The sequence below is a fragment of the Gekko japonicus genome, unplaced genomic scaffold (assembly GCF_001447785.1).
Source record: "Gekko japonicus isolate JY-2015 unplaced genomic scaffold, Gekko_japonicus_V1.1 scaffold234, whole genome shotgun sequence".
NCBI classification, from domain to species: domain Eukaryota; kingdom Metazoa; phylum Chordata; class Lepidosauria; order Squamata; family Gekkonidae; genus Gekko; species Gekko japonicus.
This window is the reverse complement of record NW_015161954.1, coordinates 1,287,249-1,306,222: the sequence shown is the minus strand read 5'-3', so window position 1 is coordinate 1,306,222 and position 18,974 is coordinate 1,287,249. Positions and strand designations below refer to the sequence as shown.

Sequence of the window (18,974 nt, the reverse complement as noted above, 5' to 3'; positions counted from 1 at the left end):
TTTGCCTAGGCACATATACAGAAGTGCACACTACAAAAATGAAGCCATCTACAGAAGTAAATGGCAAGCTGTTAGCAGACTCTGTTTAATACATCAGTACTCAAGGATGATACCACAGATGGGAATCTCCAATGGCGTGAATCACCCAAACAGTTTTAATAGGGGAATCAGGCGATAAAAGCTAACTCCATCTAATCTGGCTGTCTATCTGCTTATATCGTCCCATCTAAAGCAGCGTCTGAACTCTCGCCCAATGAACCCCTACAAAGGGGGAGATCTCAGTCACAGACCAAATGTCAGTAGAGCTAAGCGTGCCTCTGTAATCGCTGTTATTGTTGTAGTAAAGTGCTTTCCCTCCTCACCCTCCCCACCATCTGGAGGCCTTTCTGCAGAGGGTGGGCTGAAGAGAGGCCATGAATGAAGATGAGCAGCCTGCCTAATTGACGGTCAGCTACCTGACAGTTTGCTGCTTTCGCTCCATTCACCCTCTCCCTGCACTCCCCCTGCCCTCTTCTGTGCTCCCAGGCACACAGGCGGGAAGATCAAGCATTAAAAACCAATCACTCTGGGGTTCTTTCTGTAGCAGCAGGTGGACCCATCTTCTTCCTGACATATGCCTTGGTGAGAATGGAATCTTTTGTTTTTCAAGGGAGCTCAGCTCCTCACGATAAAAATGAAATATTTTTTTGTTTTGCTTCCAGATGCTACCTGCAGCCATTTATTTAATTCATTCTTAAGGCACAAGGATGGCTTGTCAGCTCCTCTGTATTGAACACAAGCTCACCTGCTCCAGCTGTCAGAGGCATCTATTCTTCCCCGTCCCCGTCCCCCCCCCAAAAGCTTATGGTGCAATACTTTTGATTATCTACTAAGACAGGGTAAATCTTGCAAATGATTCACAACATCTCAAATCAAAACCTGCAGTATTGGCAGTTTTTACAGAACCTCAAGGCGGCTGCAGAATCAAGAATTTATGTTTGGGACATTTTCTCATCAGACTCTCAACACGGATTATAAGCTTGTTTGTTCCTTCACCACAGGTGAGCCTTCTCCCCCCCCCCCCCCCCGCATCACCCCTTCTGGCCTTTCAAACAAGGATTGGGATAAAAGATTAGTGCTAATTTTATGCCAAAGAAGTATGATTGCATCTATTTCCCTCAAGATGATAACGAAAGCTGCAGCCTGGATTTGCAATATTACCACCTCACTTGTTTAGTCCCCGTCTGAAAAGATAAACCTGCATATTCAAAGGCAAGAAACTATGCCAACACTCTATCATGAGGATGCTGTATAGAACTGGAAATCCACAAATTATGAACTATCAAAGCAGAACATTTAAGGAGTGATAGCATGCTGCAGATATTCTTTAAAAACACACACAACACAAGAAGATCAGTTTTCTGGAAAGATACCAGCAGTTAATATACTCCAACTGTAATCTGAAAAATTTCCCCTTTTTTCTTTTGAATTATCTGGGAATGGATTAGGATATGGGAAAAGACTCAATTATTCTACTCAAGCTCTTCTGAATTATTTATAGAAGCTAAATAAAGAATAAATTGGGCACTGATGAACTGAAGACCTGGTGGTGGAAGGAAAGTTGCATACTGGAAAACAAGCAATTTTCTCTCAATAGGAGTGTTTATTATTTTCTTCCTTCTGCAGAAATTGACAAATTATCTTTAAAGGTCTGCTGCTTAGCAACACCAGTTCCACTGATCTGCTCAGAAGATGTTAATTGCTTCTCCAAACAATGAGAACTGTTTAAAGGGATACACATCTAATGTAGTATTGAGAGAAACTGGTCAGGGGAAAATACAATAGACTGAGACTGTAACATCCAGACTCAAACAGTTCTCTTTTCTTTGTATTGCTTGTATTCTACTAATCAATGGAAGAAAGCAATTGCTATTTAAATGTGTAATTAACTGTATATCCCCTGATCAACAACCTGCTTTAGGGATCTTTTTTCATTTGGCCTACTCTCAACCAGTGGGCAAGATAAGATCTATTCAAGTAAAGCTCATGTCAACAACACCAAGACACCCCCAAGCAAAATGTGTGATGGACAGATTAAGCTCATGTCCTTTCGCTTTCATCTAGAGAGGAAATAAAAAGTGTGTGAAGGAAGGAAACAGGTTTTTTAAACAAAGCTTAGTCATAAAAATATTCATTTATTGTAATACTTTTTGGCATAAAAAACAAAGCAGCTTACAGTGAGATCAAGTGTTAAACTCACAAGAAAGTAATTTATTGAAGCCACCAGCAAGTAAAACAAAGACTAAACCACTAAAGTAAAAACTGTATCTGATAACAGAAGCCATGCAACACCTTTCCTCAAGACCAATCCAAACAACTCAAAACAGTGTGCAAGCTATTCTGCTTGTTTGCCTTGACAAATGTGTTTGTTCCTTTGATCTCCATGGGGCTTGAGCACTAATCATTTGGCCTGGATCAGGACCTTTGTGGATAGAGATAGTTAAATTACTAGCTGGCTGCTTACTGGCTTCTGATGCTCATGTTCTTCAATTAAATTGCTTTCCATAATCATTTTGGAGCTCTTCTTTCCTAACTCGGTTTTATGAATGGAGAGCTCATTCACCCAGAGAATGCTTCCAGCTCCCAAAGAACCTATAGCAAACATCTGCATCTACCGAAGCCAGTTAGCATCCTTGCATTGGGAAGCTATTGTAGTGCTGCAGGTGGCAGACTGGCAATCTCTCCTTCTGAGTTATTGGTTCTGCCTCAGCTACTGCTTTAACATGATAAATACCGTCATTAAAAATCAGCCCAATGAAAATATATGTCATCCCCACTCTCTGAGCTCCCGAGACTGGCAGAGGCTGAATCGAATCACGACAAATGTGTTTCGATGTGCTCTTTGCAAGGTTCTTATTTACTGTCTACTCAGGAAAGTGGGTTGATCTTTTCAAACACATCTACAGAATTAAAAGCCTTGAATCAATATGAAGCAACGACCACATATATTAGCCACAGGCATTAAAAAGAGGGGAAGAACCCTACCAGCTCAAGTAAATGTTCTACTGCTTGACATCCAAATAACTAATCATATCCTTCAATTCCAAGGGAAAAAATCTGATTGGATGAATATGAAATAATACTAAATAAAACTGAGGTGAAAAGCAAAATTTGTTATTGAACAGACTAAACCAACACCATGCAAAAAGATGACCATTTAATTCTAAGTCTCTAATTTCTAATGTATCCCTAAAAATGCAAGGATCACACGTGCTGTGCCCATGATAGACAGGCCACAGAGTGAATGGATCATCATGAATTTGACATCTTGCTTTTAAAACTATTTAATGACATTGGTGGAATAGCTGAGGAACAATATTTCCTAAGTTATATGTTTCAGAGCAGACAGAGCCCATCTCCTCCCATAGTGGCTACGCCACAAGCAGAGGTTATGGGAAAAAGCATGAGATAGCTGGACACATCTGCCCTTGCTATACCTCCAGTACTTTAGTCCAAACAGCAAGAAAAGTTCCTTTTCAACACTTGAGCAAGGGAACAGGAGCCCCCTTGCAACACCAGGAGTCTTATAGCCCAATCCTATGCTGAATGAGCAAGAAGTAACAGAATCAGGCTTATGCAGCCAAATGACATGCATATTTACTCAAAAGTAAGCCCCTCTGAGTTGAACAAGACTATCCTCAAGATGGCTGCTATAGCTGATCTTACACCAGCATAACTACTTAGTCCCATGGACCTTCACCAAGCCATTCACTGTGACTTTGTAAGCCCGTTGTAGCCCACAAACTGCTTCAGGAGAGACTGTTTCCATTGAGCACACAGCTGTTACCACCTGCTCTGTTCTTAGGGTTCCCAAGTACCTACCTACAATTTGGCAGGGGACACATGCTTCCCCGCCGGAAGATTCTTGCTTGGAACACAGGCGCTGCACTATTCCATCACCCAGACGTGACGTAGGCACGTAGCTGGGCGACGCTCTGGTAATGGGACTGGAAACTCGATGGTACCATCGAGTTTCCAGCCCCACTGCTAGAGCATTGCCCGGCTACGTGCCTACGTCACGTCTGGGCGACAGAATAATGCAGCGCCTGTGTTTTCCCCGCGGGAATGGTCCCCCGAAGAACTATACATCCCCCGCTGAATTAAGGTGAATACTTGGGAGCCCTGTCTGTTCTTCCCATCCAGACCTTGGAAGCTACCTCCTGGAAGTGCTTTTTACCATTTGCTCTGCTCCTCCCCTCCCTTGGAGTTGACAGGTAAAGTTGTTCTATTTGATGGTTTATTATAATTGTTTTTTCTTGTATTATAAACTGTTTACAGACCATATTGAATAGAGAAAAGCAGGATAAAGGTATCCAAATAAATAAACAAACATCAACATAAGAAAAAAGGAACGAGGCAGCAAAGACAGCCATTCTCACAGCATCCCTAGTAACTCCCATCTCTACACATCAGTCACGATTTGCTCCCAATGACATCCCACATTAACCTGCTGGCACCACTAGAAATCAATCAGCCTCCCACTTGAATTTTATGGCAGAAATGATACCGGCTCTGCCACTCCAGTAGTAAGCATGGGAGAGTCAGAAGAACACTGAACTATTGAGATGCATACACACAATGACCCTTCCTGGTACTCCTACGGAGTCACTATGGGCAAAATGCAGAGTGTAGGTCTTGATGGGGCTGTGGAGACCCAAGCCCTTACTGATGTAAATCAGTCCACTGTGAAGACAGATGAAATGAGTCAAAGTTGCAGGAAGGGGATCATCTTTCAACCCTCTTTAGAAAACATAAGTACATCTGAAATACTCACTGCTTTTTATTGACTAGTACCACTAGTAGAATGCATTCTGAGTGCATAACAAGGGGGTGAACTATGAAGTAGGCAACATTTATGGTCCTGCAAGACCCCTTTGCCTGAAAAGCTGTGTGACAGAGAAGACACAGGTGAAGTTTTCACCATCACTGCATCTCTATAATGAAATATGCACTTGGAACAGCAGAAGAGCCTAACTAGTATACAAATATGGCAACATCACAGAGGAATGGCTAACTTCCCACTGGTCATTACTGATGCAGGCCTTGCTTGTAGTCTGCAGGGTATTTAGCCCTGCATACATTCAGTGGCTGTCTGGTTCCCTGTAGAGAGAGAAAAGAGTGATGAGGCCAATAATAAAGGGATAGTAAGGTACCATACCTAGATGCTCTTTCATCCCACATGCTTCCCACACATTACTAATCCTTTTATGCTTATGTACAAGGATTCGCTTAATTAGAATAATGTCCTCATGGAGACAAACTTACCCATCTACTGTAGGGAGTTGCACTGGAACTCTGTCTCCTAGTTGTTTGACTTGTTCCATGTATAGCTCTTATCCTGCAGTGAAAAATCACTTGTCTTTGGCCAGCAGCGACAACAGGTGCACAGTAGATGGTTGTCAGTAAAAGTGGCTGTGCTCTCCAATGTCACCACCAAGGTATGACACGATAATACCAGGGGAGAGTGGGGATATGTTTAATAGGCCCCGGTCACACGGAGATTTTGCCGTGCGAAAGGTACGAATGTCGGGTGGATTTTTGGGGCGCGATCATGCCGCAACATCTGGGAAGTGTAGCGCACCTGTGGCCAACCCATGGCGTCCCGCCGAAGATGCGGAGTTAAAAAGTACTGAGGAAAGTGCACTGGTATCCGGAAAACACACAGCACAGGCGGGCGTCTGATTGCAGGAGCGCTAGTATCCCATGGCATCCAGCGCCCGTCCACGTCCCGTCGCAAAACGGATGTTTCGTAAGCGCATGCGCACAAACAGGAAACTGAAAGCAGTGCTGCTCCGTGGAACTGCACATGCGTACAAACGCGAAACGCTTGTATGGTTGCACCGCGCCGATTCTTTGCCACACTGCAGCATTGCCATGTGATTGCCAGCGAACAGCCTAACCATGGAGACTCGGGGGACCGTGTGATCAGGCTACCGCACTTCATTTTGCTCCAGGGCAAACAGCCACGTCCCCCCCCCGGTGTTATCTGGCCCGTGTGACCGGGGCCATAGTACCTTTCTGTACAGTGCATGCTTACCTTGAGTCTTCTCTGCAGGAAATGTTTGCCAATATAAATTACCTTAATTGGGGGGGGGGGAGACATGCACTGTGTTCACAGATGTTTGAACACTCTGCATACCCATCACTTTTCCTGGAGGGCTGAAGATGTCCAGAAGCACTCTCCCCCAAAGTGATCAATCACTGCATTCCTCACCTGGTCAGGATGTCTTGTTCTTGCAGCCTCAGCTGCAGCAGTGGAATTAAGATTCCTAATGTCTGTATATGGAATCCGTAGGGGTCCCTGTAAGAGGTTCTAAAAACACCACTGTAATTAATCTACCTTTTATGGGGTTTTTCTCCATGACTATGTGTGTCTATTTCCACAAAGGCTTCCCTTTCACCAAAGGTACTCATCACCAATGCTCCCTCATGTGATTTTGTTCTTTAAAAAAGGGTGAGCTGGTACAGACTCGCGTTACCAATTTTGAGGTGTGAGATGTATTTCTTTATTGGGCCTTATATATTTTTTGTTCTGTGTGGCAACTGGCTACTGAGTTGAACCTCTATCCGTCTGTCAATGTGGCTGAACAGTGGCGGAAGCAAAGCACTAGTCCTGGGCTCTCTACTGATTCCCATGGGTGTGTGTTTACTGGTAACAGATATTCTTTTGTTGTGTTTATACTGACAGGGAAGTCGGGAAAATAAGATCCCAACTAAGTTGGCCATTTCTTCTCACCTTCCCTGCAACACAAATCATATTATCCCCCTTACAAAGGAGTAGTCATACTGGTATAATAGTTACGATGACTTAATAGTGATACCACTGTGGCATAATACAATAGTGAGATCATAAATTTGGGAGTTACAGTGGCATAAACAGTCCTGTCCTTGTCTGGCCAGCATAACTGAAAGGCAGGACCGCTCCATAATAAAGAAGAGATCCAACAGAATTTCTAAGGAACTACTAGTACCAATCAAAAACTTAGCATACACATTAATCTTTCCCCCCTAAACTGATAACCTAAATGGTTAAGTGTTATTGGTTGGTGGCACATAGTAGTAGTGTGGAAACCACACAATGCTGGCTATTCATTTGCCAAATCTCTTGGCATTCATGTGAGGCAACTGCCATGTGAAGATGTCTCAAATGGTTCATGATATGAACCAACTCCAAGTATTTGCCCTACCAACAGTGTGTCACTGAATTATCCATTAGCACTAAACATTTATTCATGTTTTACTATTAATAATTCCCTTGTATATGGAACTGCAAACCATTAATATGTTTGCCTTTCTCAGAAAACTAAAGCAAATAACCTATGATTTCATATATCTGATACTGTCAGCCTTCCACGACATTATTATTTCATAATTTTTTAAGCTTTGGCTATTGCTAGTATATTAGTATTAACACATACACATATTCCGGGGATGTAAATAAATGATTGCCCTTCATATTGTGAGTAACACTCTTAAATACCAGAATAGCTTTGTAATTTGGGCATCAGTGTTCTCCTAAGACACTTAAAAACTGTTTTCATTTACTTCAATGTTGACATATCAAACTAACCAACAGTTCCACTGACTTTGAATCTTGCCTTCACAAGCTCTTTGTGCTCTTAAACATAAACTAGAGTAAGATGTGTGATCAACAAACCTGCTCTGTTTAAAAGACTGTCATTTCAATTAATCTGTGACAACACCATACTCATGTCTCATTGCTTCTCTGTATTAGATTCTGGCAATGATCCAAAACAAACTTATTTGGAAGTAAGTTCTACTGAAATCAGTGGGATATATTTTCAAACAACTGTGTTTAGGACTGGTGATCTTTTTCTTTTGAATCATCTTATCTAAGCCAAATGAATTCATGCTTAAAACTCCTTTTAATTATCAGACCGGGCAGTTTTGCATACATTTGTGTAATCTGAATACTTTTTCAGCTGTAGACTTTTCCCATCAAGGAAGAATCTAACATTGATGTAGTCTGTGTAGTGGTTGCATGAAGAGTGTTCATTCATATGTTGGAGCACATAATTTATGCTGCAGGAAAAAGATTAGAATTGGCTTTAAGGATGTGGTTTCTGGAGTACTTGTACTGAAGGCACTGGGATTACCCTGAGTAAACCCCAACACTAAGACCCCAGTCTGAAACATCTGCCCACTTCAGCCTGAAACATCTTCTCTAATTATTTAACCTCAAAGCCACAGGAGAAGCAAAGCATTCAAGAAGCCTAAATACATGCACGATTTGCAGTCCAAAATGCACATGCACCAGAACTGAAACTGAAATGCGTACTGGAACAAACTGGCCTACATCATTGCAAGCAGAGTTCCAGTGCAGTCTAACTTAATGGAACCAAGATCAAGTATAGTCTTGAAAGGCAGTATAACTGTCATGCCACCCTTTGATTTCTAACTTTGGTCACTCCCTTAATGCATCTGAGATTCAACTTTGTTACCCTTGTGACACATTAGAACAAGAAACACCCAGGAATGACGAGTTGACAGAACTCTTGCTGACAGTTTCAATTCCCTAGTTTCTACAATGTACAGATTCTCACAGGGTAAGGACAAAACTACTTCTGATCCAGGTCTCATCATTTGAAATTTTCTCTTTCCATCAGTCTCCTTTTGAAATCTCTTCACTGGCTTTTCTGTGAATTCTCTGTATTGATTTCAAGGCTCATTTACTCACCAACAAAAACCCTTTAATAAAGTGGCCTAGCCAGTTTCATGAGCATTCAACTGCCACTCGAAATCCCCTGTCAAGAGCCACGCTTTTAAAAACAGCTGCAGAGTAGAAAAGCTTGAGTTCCTAGTTTGTCATCAGGAAACCCTGATTCTCTGTCCCCTTCAGGTTATCTAGACTGTTGGTGTGAAATCTGCTTCTGGCTGAGATCTAAAGCTTTTAGTTCTGTTGATCTTTAATTCTTTAGCTGAGTTTTAAAGTGCTTTTTAGGCAAATTTTCATAAACTTGCTTTACTTGAAAGTATATTTCAGTGGCAGCGCTATGTTCTGTTCAAAGCTCGGTGTATTCTGACAAGGAATGGAGGTGTGATTTTTGGAAGCCAACATAAGCAGCAAGACAGGGGCTTGGAGCAATGTTCCCTCTAAGCTGTGGAGTCTTGTGAGCAAACATTCTACTTTGTGAGCTACTGGCATTAATGTTGTGAGCGAGCAATTTGTCTATTGCATAAATTAGTTTGCTCTGGAGCCATCCTTCCTGAGCTAAGACAAAAATGTGCAAGCCAGAAGCTAAAAACCTGTGAGCTAGCTCACACTAACTCAGCTTAGAGGGAACACTGGCTTGGAGCCTTTCGATTAAATTAACAGGGATGTGGACTGCCCTGTAAGCACCTAAATCCCATTTGGGTGTGAAATTGAGAACCTAACCCATCGTTAACCATTGTGTTAGGAAAAAACCACCTAACACAAGCCAGTGTTCTTAAACACAAGCCACCACAGCAAAGCTTCTCAACTATGTATCATATTTTTATCCCGCCCATTTTTTCAACAGAGATCAAGGGTCTCCCCTCTTCCATTTTATTCTCACTACAACAATCTTGTGAGGTAGGTGAGAGAGGGACAGAGAAACAGAGAATGACTGGCACAACTTCACCCAATTGTTGTTGCTTAGGAATATGAACTCAGAACCCCCAACTTCTAGTCCAGCATTCTAACCCTGACACTGAACTAGCTCAAAGAGCATAACTGTTCCATAACATGTAAACCTAGATGAGTAAAGCACATTATTAAACATGTGCAGAGGACTGACAAGACTGTATGAGGACTCTACATTCTCATCTTTATATGTGGTGGCCACATCAGTCAATGAGAATGGACCTCACACTTACAAAGTAATTTCATCTCTTAACAATGAAATATATGATGAGACAAGGAGCAACATTTTAGCCCCATGCTGAACTGCAGGCCAGAATTAAGGAGAAATCTGAAACCAGTGCCAACAATGAATTGTTGCACAATGTCCTGACAATGCTGTAAAATGACCTCAATATTTACAAAGGGCTCGGTGTTTTCTATGCAAAGAAGCTCGTCTTTCCAATTGCACAATGAATGTGCATAGCTAATCCCTTGTCACACAGTCTTTCATAAGAAGCATCACCCTTGACTTTGCTAATGACTGCATAGGTCTAGTGCCTTTGATTCCTTAGCTTTGCATCTTATGCTGCCGCAGCAGATATGATGAACATGCGAACCACAACACAGTTTCAGAAGGCACAGTCAAAAGATCATTCGAAAACCAAGGAAACGGCTGTCATACAAGGGAGTTTCACATTGCAGCCCTAAAAGGCAACGGATACAAAATTTTGATTGCAAGGCTTCCAGAGTCCAAGGCAGCTTGTCAGTTTGAGAGATTACAGTTTATCTCAGTTTACTCAAAAGATGGTGGAGCATATCAGCTAATAAACTGGACTACAACTCAGGAAATCTCCAATTCAATCTCATCTCTGCCGTGAATTTAACAGGAGGCCTAAGGCAAGCCTCTCTCTCTCAGCCCCATACCTATAATACGGGAATGTTAACCTCCTTTACAAGGGTCCGACTTACCTGAGGATTTGCGGTCCGCCTTTCCCCACATATACCCCCAAGAGCACTTCGGTCGGGGACACAACACCACCTGGTGATTCCAGGCACCCAGGAGGCAAAGCTTGCTGCGACCAGGGCCAGATCCTTTTCAGTGGCAGCCCCTACCTGGTGGAATGAGCTCCCGGAGGAGATCAGGGTCCTGCGGGACCTTATGCAGTTCCGCAGGGCCTGCAAGATGGAGCTCTTCCGTTAGGCTTTCATATAGGGGCCGCCACTACCACCACCACCAATGGCGGGGACAACAACGGGGTCAGAGGCGGTCCCTGAAAGATCTGCCGTAATCTTGCATGGCACTGATACTGCTGGACTAGCCTTGGACCATCTACAGGACAATATCACTCCCAATGAAATGACTGATACCATCATGAAATTATTCAGAGGCCATCTTGTTTGCATGGAGCACTTTATTCTTGTTTTCGTTGTTATTTAATGGTTTTATTGTTTTATCTTGTTTTTATGCATGGGCCTGTGCCCTCTTGTAAGCCACCCTGAGCCTGCTCGCGGGGAGGGTGGGGTAAAAATGTCAAAAACAAATAAACAAACAAACAAATAAATAGCACAACAATGAGCTAGATTCTATGATCCAGGAGCATAGCCCTGCTTTCTACCTCTTGCACCCTCTAATCCAGGGGTGTTGAACTCATTTGTTATGAGAGACAGCTCTGACATAAATGAGACCTTGTTGGGCTGGGCTATGTGTGTCATAAAATGTAATGCCAGGTAGCAGAGATATAAATTTTATACAGGACACAAGCACAATTAAATAATTTTTAAAACTTTAAAGACAACATGCTTAAAACACTAGCACTCTCGCAATATTTTGTTTATTTAATAGTCTCTGATAACTGACACCTCTTGCTCTAAATTACTGCATCAAAATGTCTGTGCTGTAGCAATCTTAAGTATACTGTTCAGGTGTGTATCTGTAAGCTGCAAACCTACTTTTGATTTATTGACATTTATTACAAAAATCTCATGCTAGTGTTCTGAGCCTAGGACCCAGGAGAAAACATGAAATGGCTGGGCATTGCAAGCTTTTGTACATAAATTGCTTCATGTACTCGTCAAGAACATGAGAAGGCATCCTGACACAGACTGAGGGCTATGTGTTTGTCTATAAAACTATAGTCTTTCCCAGAGAAATAACTACAACTCCTATGAGGCAGTGCAAGAATAGAGAGACAGCAATGTATAGTGGTCAGTATCTGCCTACAATCTGGGAAGTCTAGGTTCAAAATCCCCAGTCTACAAAGGAAATGTGCTGGGTGAACTTGGTCTGGACACACACAGCCTAATCCACCTCACTGGTTTGTTGTTATTCCTCAACTAAAGAGTTCACATTGCTTTCCTATTAAGAAAGACTGAATTATGAGGGCATGGATACAGTGAAAAGAGGGAGGGAACCCAGTTGCACCCAGGAGAACCCTGGTATAAGGAGCCTCACTGTACACACAAAAGATCATACCTTGAATAAAACTTTGTTGGTCTTAAAGGCGCTTTGTATTTCTCCCGTGCAATTGAGGCAGTTAAGCAAACCAAGGCAGGAGGAAGGGGAGGAGCCTCAGCCAGTGGAGGGGAAGAAAGGCTTGCCTTTGTCTCCTGTGCGATTGAGGCAGCCTGGCCAGGAAGCAAGCTCTGGCTCGTTCCCTCCCTTCCCTTGGAAGGAGGAATGGGAGAGCCTCAACCAGTGCAGGGAACAGAAGCTTGCCTATCTCTCCCTCCTGTGCGATTGAGACAGTCTGGTAAAACAAGCTGCGACGCAGCAGCAGCAAAACTGGAGAAGGAAGCATGAGACAGCCAGTTCCTCATGGTCCGGATAGGAGCCCTCCGAGGACCTGATCTGGCCCGCGGGCTGCATGATTGACACCTCTGGTCTAAACACTGCCACCGGAACAGCAAAGGTTGTAATCTGGAGATTTGCAGTAGGAAGGGAAGAATCGGAGAAGATCGGCCTCCCTCCTCCACCAGCAGAAGTGCCCTTGCACCAGTGAAAACAGAATACAGGATCCAATCCATTATACATACAAGCATACAGCAGCTGTTGTAAGATTGTGGAACAAAGTCTTAAATTCAAATTTCGCTATGTTTACATTATAATTAACACTATCTATTGCAAATATAAGGTTTCTTTTAGAGCTCGTTATGTTTCCTATAGGTTTCTGACGTATTTCTGCATCAGCAGCCATTAGAGGTGCTTGTTAATACCTTTTTTACCATACAGCATTAACAGACAGCCATTTCCATGTGCCTACAAACTGTGCACTTCCAGTCTATAGTATAATAAAAACCAGTCTGTGTTTTCTTCTTGTACAAAGGTACCAGAACTGAAACACTGCATCTTGAAAGGGAACAACATTTACTGACGCAACAGAGAATGACATCTGAGACATCAAAAGATAATTTCCAACCTGAGACATCATTTGAAAGAACCAATGTGTTTCCCCTTCAGTCTGTGATTTGCCTTTTCATTCAGGAGTCTGCTTCCTGTATTGGGTGCTTAACCCAACTCCTAGGCCATTCCTTTGAAATGAGCTGAGGACCTAGGACAGCAACTAGACAGCTCCTGCAGTGGACAGAGCTCAGTGGATCCCAGGGTTTGTTTGGAGGGTACACGAGAAAGCAGTATTGCTTAAGCAAAGTCAGTCTCAATCTTGTAAATGCCTGGATGGAGGAATCTCCTGTGTATCTTGTGTATACCACCATGGTGAAAGAAAGGGAAGATATGTATAATAAATAAACAAACTAGGCTCTTAAGTACTGCTGCTGTTCCTTATACTGAATCCAGTTCTGCAGCTTCGGCATGCCTTCTGCCACTTCATTAAACACTGAAGGGTCTCTGACTGTTGATGGAGGGGATAAGAGTCCTTCCTGGTCCACTGTTAATAACTAGATACTGGGCTTCCCTTTTCTGAAGGAAACTCGGGATGATAGCGATTAGGATCCTGGAGCATATGAAATTTAGGTCAGCCCCTTCCTGACATGCACCGGGGAAATACTGCAACGTATCTAAGTCACTATCCGAGGTCTGAATCAAAATAGCCTCAGTGGATATGGTGCCACCACTCTGGGAATAATACTAAGAACTGCATAGTCCTCAAACAAGACCACCAATCAGGCTGAGCAGAAGCATGAGACGCAACTGACCTCTGAGGGTTTCTTCTCCTTCTGTCTTGACCAACCAGATTTTGTATTTGGAATTTTGGAGCATCTTGAAGTTGATGTTGTCTGGCCTTTACGAAGAAAACAAAGTAGAAGGGTGAGAAGAACAGGCATGATATAAAGGAAAGTCTAGTGGCAGTCTAACTGATGTGCAAAGCAAACCCAATCCAAAGCCTTTTATTGGCATATAAAGCAAAGCAAACCAGCACTTTAGAACTCCTCAATTTCTGCTGTTTTCGTAACAGAGCACTTGCATACGCAAGCAACATCAGGAAACTATAAAAGACAAACGGCTACGATGTTCCTTGTATGACATGAGCAGTGCAATCCTAAACAAAGTCACTCACCTTTAGGCCCTTTGAAGTAAAGGGGCTTAGCATGGTTTAATTCTATGTAGGATTGTACCTTAACAGGACAATCCTATGCAAACGTACTCCAGTCCCAGCAGGGCATATACTGGAGTAACTCTTCACAGGATTGTACAGCAAGATTCAAAAAGTATTAAAGCTCATAGTGGATGAGCTGACTTGTACAAGATATCACAGTGGAAGGCCTTCTCTTTATGAGACACAAAACTCTGGTTCAAAATGTACTCAACAGACCACTGAGTCCAAAACTATAGCAGTCAGCTAAAGACAAATTGCTGGTGAACCGTGCAAACAACAGTGCACAAGAAATTTAAAGGTTTATTGTACAGATGTGTTTTTTCACTTTACTTTTTGTGCAGGGTTAGGAAACAACTTTCTCTGTCTGTTTTCTCTGGCAACTTTTCCATTTTGTTTGTTTCTTTTACAGGATTTTTAAACTTTAAATGCCATTTATACGTTACACATCACTTCTGTCGAATTTCACTAATGTAGTCAAGGGAAAAGGACACCTTCGGTTTTGTTCCAAATGCAGAGAAATAGAAACGTGAACTGTTGGACCACAATTTAGTAATATCCCTAATTCTGTATAAAAGTTAGTAGATGGAATTAATGGGCTCCAAATCAATGTCTGTTAACATGCCCCTTAGCAGTAAAACATTTCAGAACCATGTGCGCTAGACGTTTCAGCAACAACTCCCCAGAAGAACCATTTCTTGTTCCACAGACTATACTAGGATTAATATTAAAATGAAACTTTCCCCTGTCTGCCTTCAACCCTGTTCATCAGCATTGAATTCCATATGCTGCCAGCTTCAGAACTGTCTGGAATTTAAGAATGGTGGGCCTCCGATTGGAGCTACCACCCCTTGAATCATTTGGTAAATTCCCAGCTTCAGACTAACATTAAATAACACTTGGCACAAGCAGAGAGTTTCACATTAAGTAAATTAAATCCCACCCAACCCTTTTCAAGTCTGTTATCTGGAAAACTTAATTATTTGAAATGACCTTAGCAAAGAGCACGGCTATTTATCAGCACAGCAATTACCCAAACAGTTTGGGTATTTCTAGGGGCAGTAGGCTCTAACTATCCCACTTTATTTTTCAAGTATTTGGAGAAAACTGGTGGCAGTCAGTGTCCCTCCTGAATCTCACAAAAGTAGCCATGAAGACTGCTGCTGGAGACTGGCCTCCGCACACTGTATGGTATGTTACGTCACCCAACATTAAACTTGAAAGTGAATTACAAAAAGCAGGATAGACAACATCAAAATTACTACTCTGCTGAATGGTATGTTAGGCTCTTTGTCTGGTTGCCAGTTTCTTTTTCCTCTTTAAGTTCAGGCAATTTTAATGGATCATGAATTTGTCTGCCCCTGAGCAAAATAACATTTAACTAGAAACCTATGGACAGTACATTATAGTGAATCAAGGCATTATGAACTTGATGTGCTGTTTGCTGTAGTGGTTAGGAGCGTGGACTCTAATCTAGGAGAACCGGGTTTGATTCCCCACTCCTCCACATGAAGCTGTTGGGTGACGTTGGGCAAGCCACATTTCTCTCAGAGCTGTTCTCTCAAGAGCAGTTCTCTCAGAGTTCTCCCTCTGAGGTGGAGGCCATCTTGTGGGTGATTCCCAACCATCTCTTAGGGAGGCAGGAACTTCAAACTGTTTCCTGTTTCCTGTGGTGGGAGTCACCCTCAGCTCAGTTTTCTTCCTGCCTCAATAGGGAGAGCAGCAAAAATTAGGCTTCGCCTACACTTTCACATTTGCTTCTTCTAGTTTCTTCAAAATCCTCCCTCATCTTCTTTTTCCTGTTTCTAACTTCTATTCTCTTCATTTCTCTACCTTAAAAAAAAAAAGCCTTTTCTCTCTCCTTCTTACCTTTCGCAATCTTTCTGTGAGACTCCTCTCCCAAAAGCAGCAATGGCGCGCAGGGGAGACACTGATGGCTTTCTCTCTTCGGGAGAAATGGAGAGAGAGGAGAGGCGACAAGAGCGCGCAGATCAAAAAAGGGCTGCAGACAGGAAAGCGCGCCAAAAGCTCCCACACGCTCCAGGAGTCAGCAAATATGGCGGCGGCCATTTTGTCGGAGGATGATGAGTGATAGAGCCCGATACCGGGCAGGGAGCGACCCGAGACTGTATGTCTTAGTGGGTCCGACCCAGCAGCGAGCAAACAGGCTGAGGCTGCCCAGGGGAATGACAGAGAAGAAGAGGAAAACTCTAATTGCGGCAACATTGGCGACCCCGGGTCTGCTCCTTTGTCCCCTAGAGTCATGTCCTATTTTAGAAGGGCTATGAGGCAAGAAATAGCCCATTTTTGTAACTCCGGAGGGTGCCCCAGTCGTTCAAGCTCTCCGTCATCTTCCCCTTCTCCTTCCCCAAATAGAGGGAAGAAAGCTTGGCCCACCAAAGCTGCCAAAAAGGGTTTTCCCAGGCACCCCCGTCCTCCATGCCCTCAACAGGGGTAGGGAGAGGAAATTTCTAATGCCTCCAGCGACAGAGAGGAGGGAGAGTTCAGCTCTAATGCAGAGGAAGAGGAACAGATTCCTGTTCCCTCTGAACAGTCCTGTCGGTTTTTTAAGACTGAGGACCTCCCCACTACTTACTGTCCAAAACAGTCTCAGCTCTTAAAATTCAGAATTTACAAAGAGCAGGGAATAAACGCCCTGAGGATCAAGAGTTATATGAGGGGTCTGAGATTACAGATGAATTCTTTCCCCCAGATGACCTTTCAGAAAGGGCCTTTCCCTTACCAGGTTTTTATATGTGCAAAGTTAAAGCTGAATGGTCAGATTAAAGCTTCTTCTGCCGCCTCTACAGTGTCCAGAGCAGCCATTGTATGGATGAGAAAATTGATACAAATGTTGCCAGAGAATGATACACGGCTACTGGAGGGTGCTAATAGAGTATTAAAAGCTGTTTCCTTTACAGCTGACGCCACCCTAGACACCATGGTACTATCCTCTAGGGCCATGGCATCTTCCACTGTGGCTAGACGTTTGGTCTGGTTGAGATCCTGGCAGGCAGATTACCAGTCCAAAGTTATTGTCTCAGGATATCCCTTTCAAGGAGACAAATTATTTGGGGAACCCCTGGAGAAAATATTGGTGCAAACCCGTGATAAAAAGAAAGCTCTTTCGAAATTTGTTCGGCTTGGCGATAAAAGGCCATCCTCATTTCCTCCTACTTCTTCCTCCTCCTCTTTCGCATCTCGTCCATACCACGCCATGCCCAGAGCTAGACAGAAGATCATTGCAAGGAAATAAACAGTCCTTTCGGCGTGGGGGCTTCAACAACAGGTTTCCAAGATCATATGGAAACAGACAAGATAGAGGGGAGAGAGAACCTAAGACCCCTAAGGCGTGACTACCCGTCTCCCCCGGTGGGAGGATGTCTTCTACTCTTCAGACAAGAGTGGATCGACTCTCACCCAGACACCTGGACGAGGGAGCTCGTTCAGGAAGGCTACAAAATAGAACTCTTATCAATTCCACCAAATCGATTTCTGTCTTCCCCCAGTCACAAAAAGGGAAAGAACCAAGACAGCCATAACTCACCTTCTGAATATCCAGGCCATAGAAGGTGTTCCAAGGAACGAACAGGGGGACGGAGTATACTCCATTTTTTTCACGTTCCCCAAGAAAAATGGGGACTGGAGGGCTATTCTAGACTTGAAATTCTTAATTTGTTCAACCAAAGCACTTTCGCATGGACACCCTGCGGTCCATCGCGGAATCCCTAAAGCCACAAGAATTTCTCTCTTCTATAGACCTAACGGAGGCGTATCTTCACGTCCCTATGTTTCTCCATCACTGCAGGTTCCTTCGCTTCTGCGTGGACAGGGAACACTTCCAGTTTCGGGCTCTTCCCTTCAACCTGGCCTCGGCTCCCCCTGTATTCACCAAGATACTCATCCATGTGATCGTCTGCCTTCGGGAACAAGGGATTCACATCCATCCCTATCTGGACGACGTGCTCGTTCGCTCCTCGTCGAGGCTACAATCACAGCGGGACAATGACATGACAATTCGATGCCTACAGCATTTCGGGTTTCTGGTGAACATCCAGAAGAGCTCACTGAATCCATCCCAACGTTTGGAACATCTGGGAGTTGTGATAGATACCAGACTTACAAAACTGTTTTTCCCAGAGACAAAGGCAAAGAAGATTCAGGATATGGTCAGACAAATGATAAAGGCAAGGACTTCATCGCTATCTACTCTAACAAAGATGATGGGTCTAATGGTAGCGACGTTCGATGCTCTTCACTGGGGTCGTCTCCATTCAAGATAGTTACAGATGTTTCTTCGACCGTTTCAACGTTCCATTACATCCAAGATGGACCTGTCCCTGAGGGTACCTCTACAAGTGAAGTCGAGCCTCAAGTGGTGGACAGTGACACGCAACATGACACAAGGCAAGACATTCTGGATTCAAGACAGAGTACAGATTTTCACAGACGCCAGTCTGGTGGGCTGGGGTGCCACCATGTCTTCCAAACCTATTCAGGGGACATGGTCAGAGAAAGAAAAACGACTACCGATCAACCTGCTGGAGTTAAGAGCCATTCAACTAGCTCTCTTGCACTTCGCTCCTCACATCAAGGGACTCCATATACTAATTCGAACAGACAACATAGCCACAAAGGCTTATTTAAACAAACAGGGAGGCTCCAAGTCCCTAGCTCTCCACAGGGAAGCAACACTTCTGTTGAACTGGGCGGAGAGCAATCTGGCATCCGTGAAAGCGGAACATGTGCGAGGCGTAGTAAATCTTCAAGCAGACTGGCTG

General features: G+C 43.5%; 1 protein-coding gene across 1 annotated transcript in view; it reads right to left on the bottom strand.

Annotated features, from left to right (window-relative positions):
- JADE2 (jade family PHD finger 2) overlaps nt 1–18,974 on the bottom strand; it is a 242,988-nt gene that overhangs the window by 179,740 nt on the left and 44,274 nt on the right. Inside the window, 1 exon segment of the mRNA XM_015429477.1 lies at nt 13,796–13,881. Within this exon segment, the coding sequence (XP_015284963.1) occupies nt 13,796–13,881 (86 nt within the window).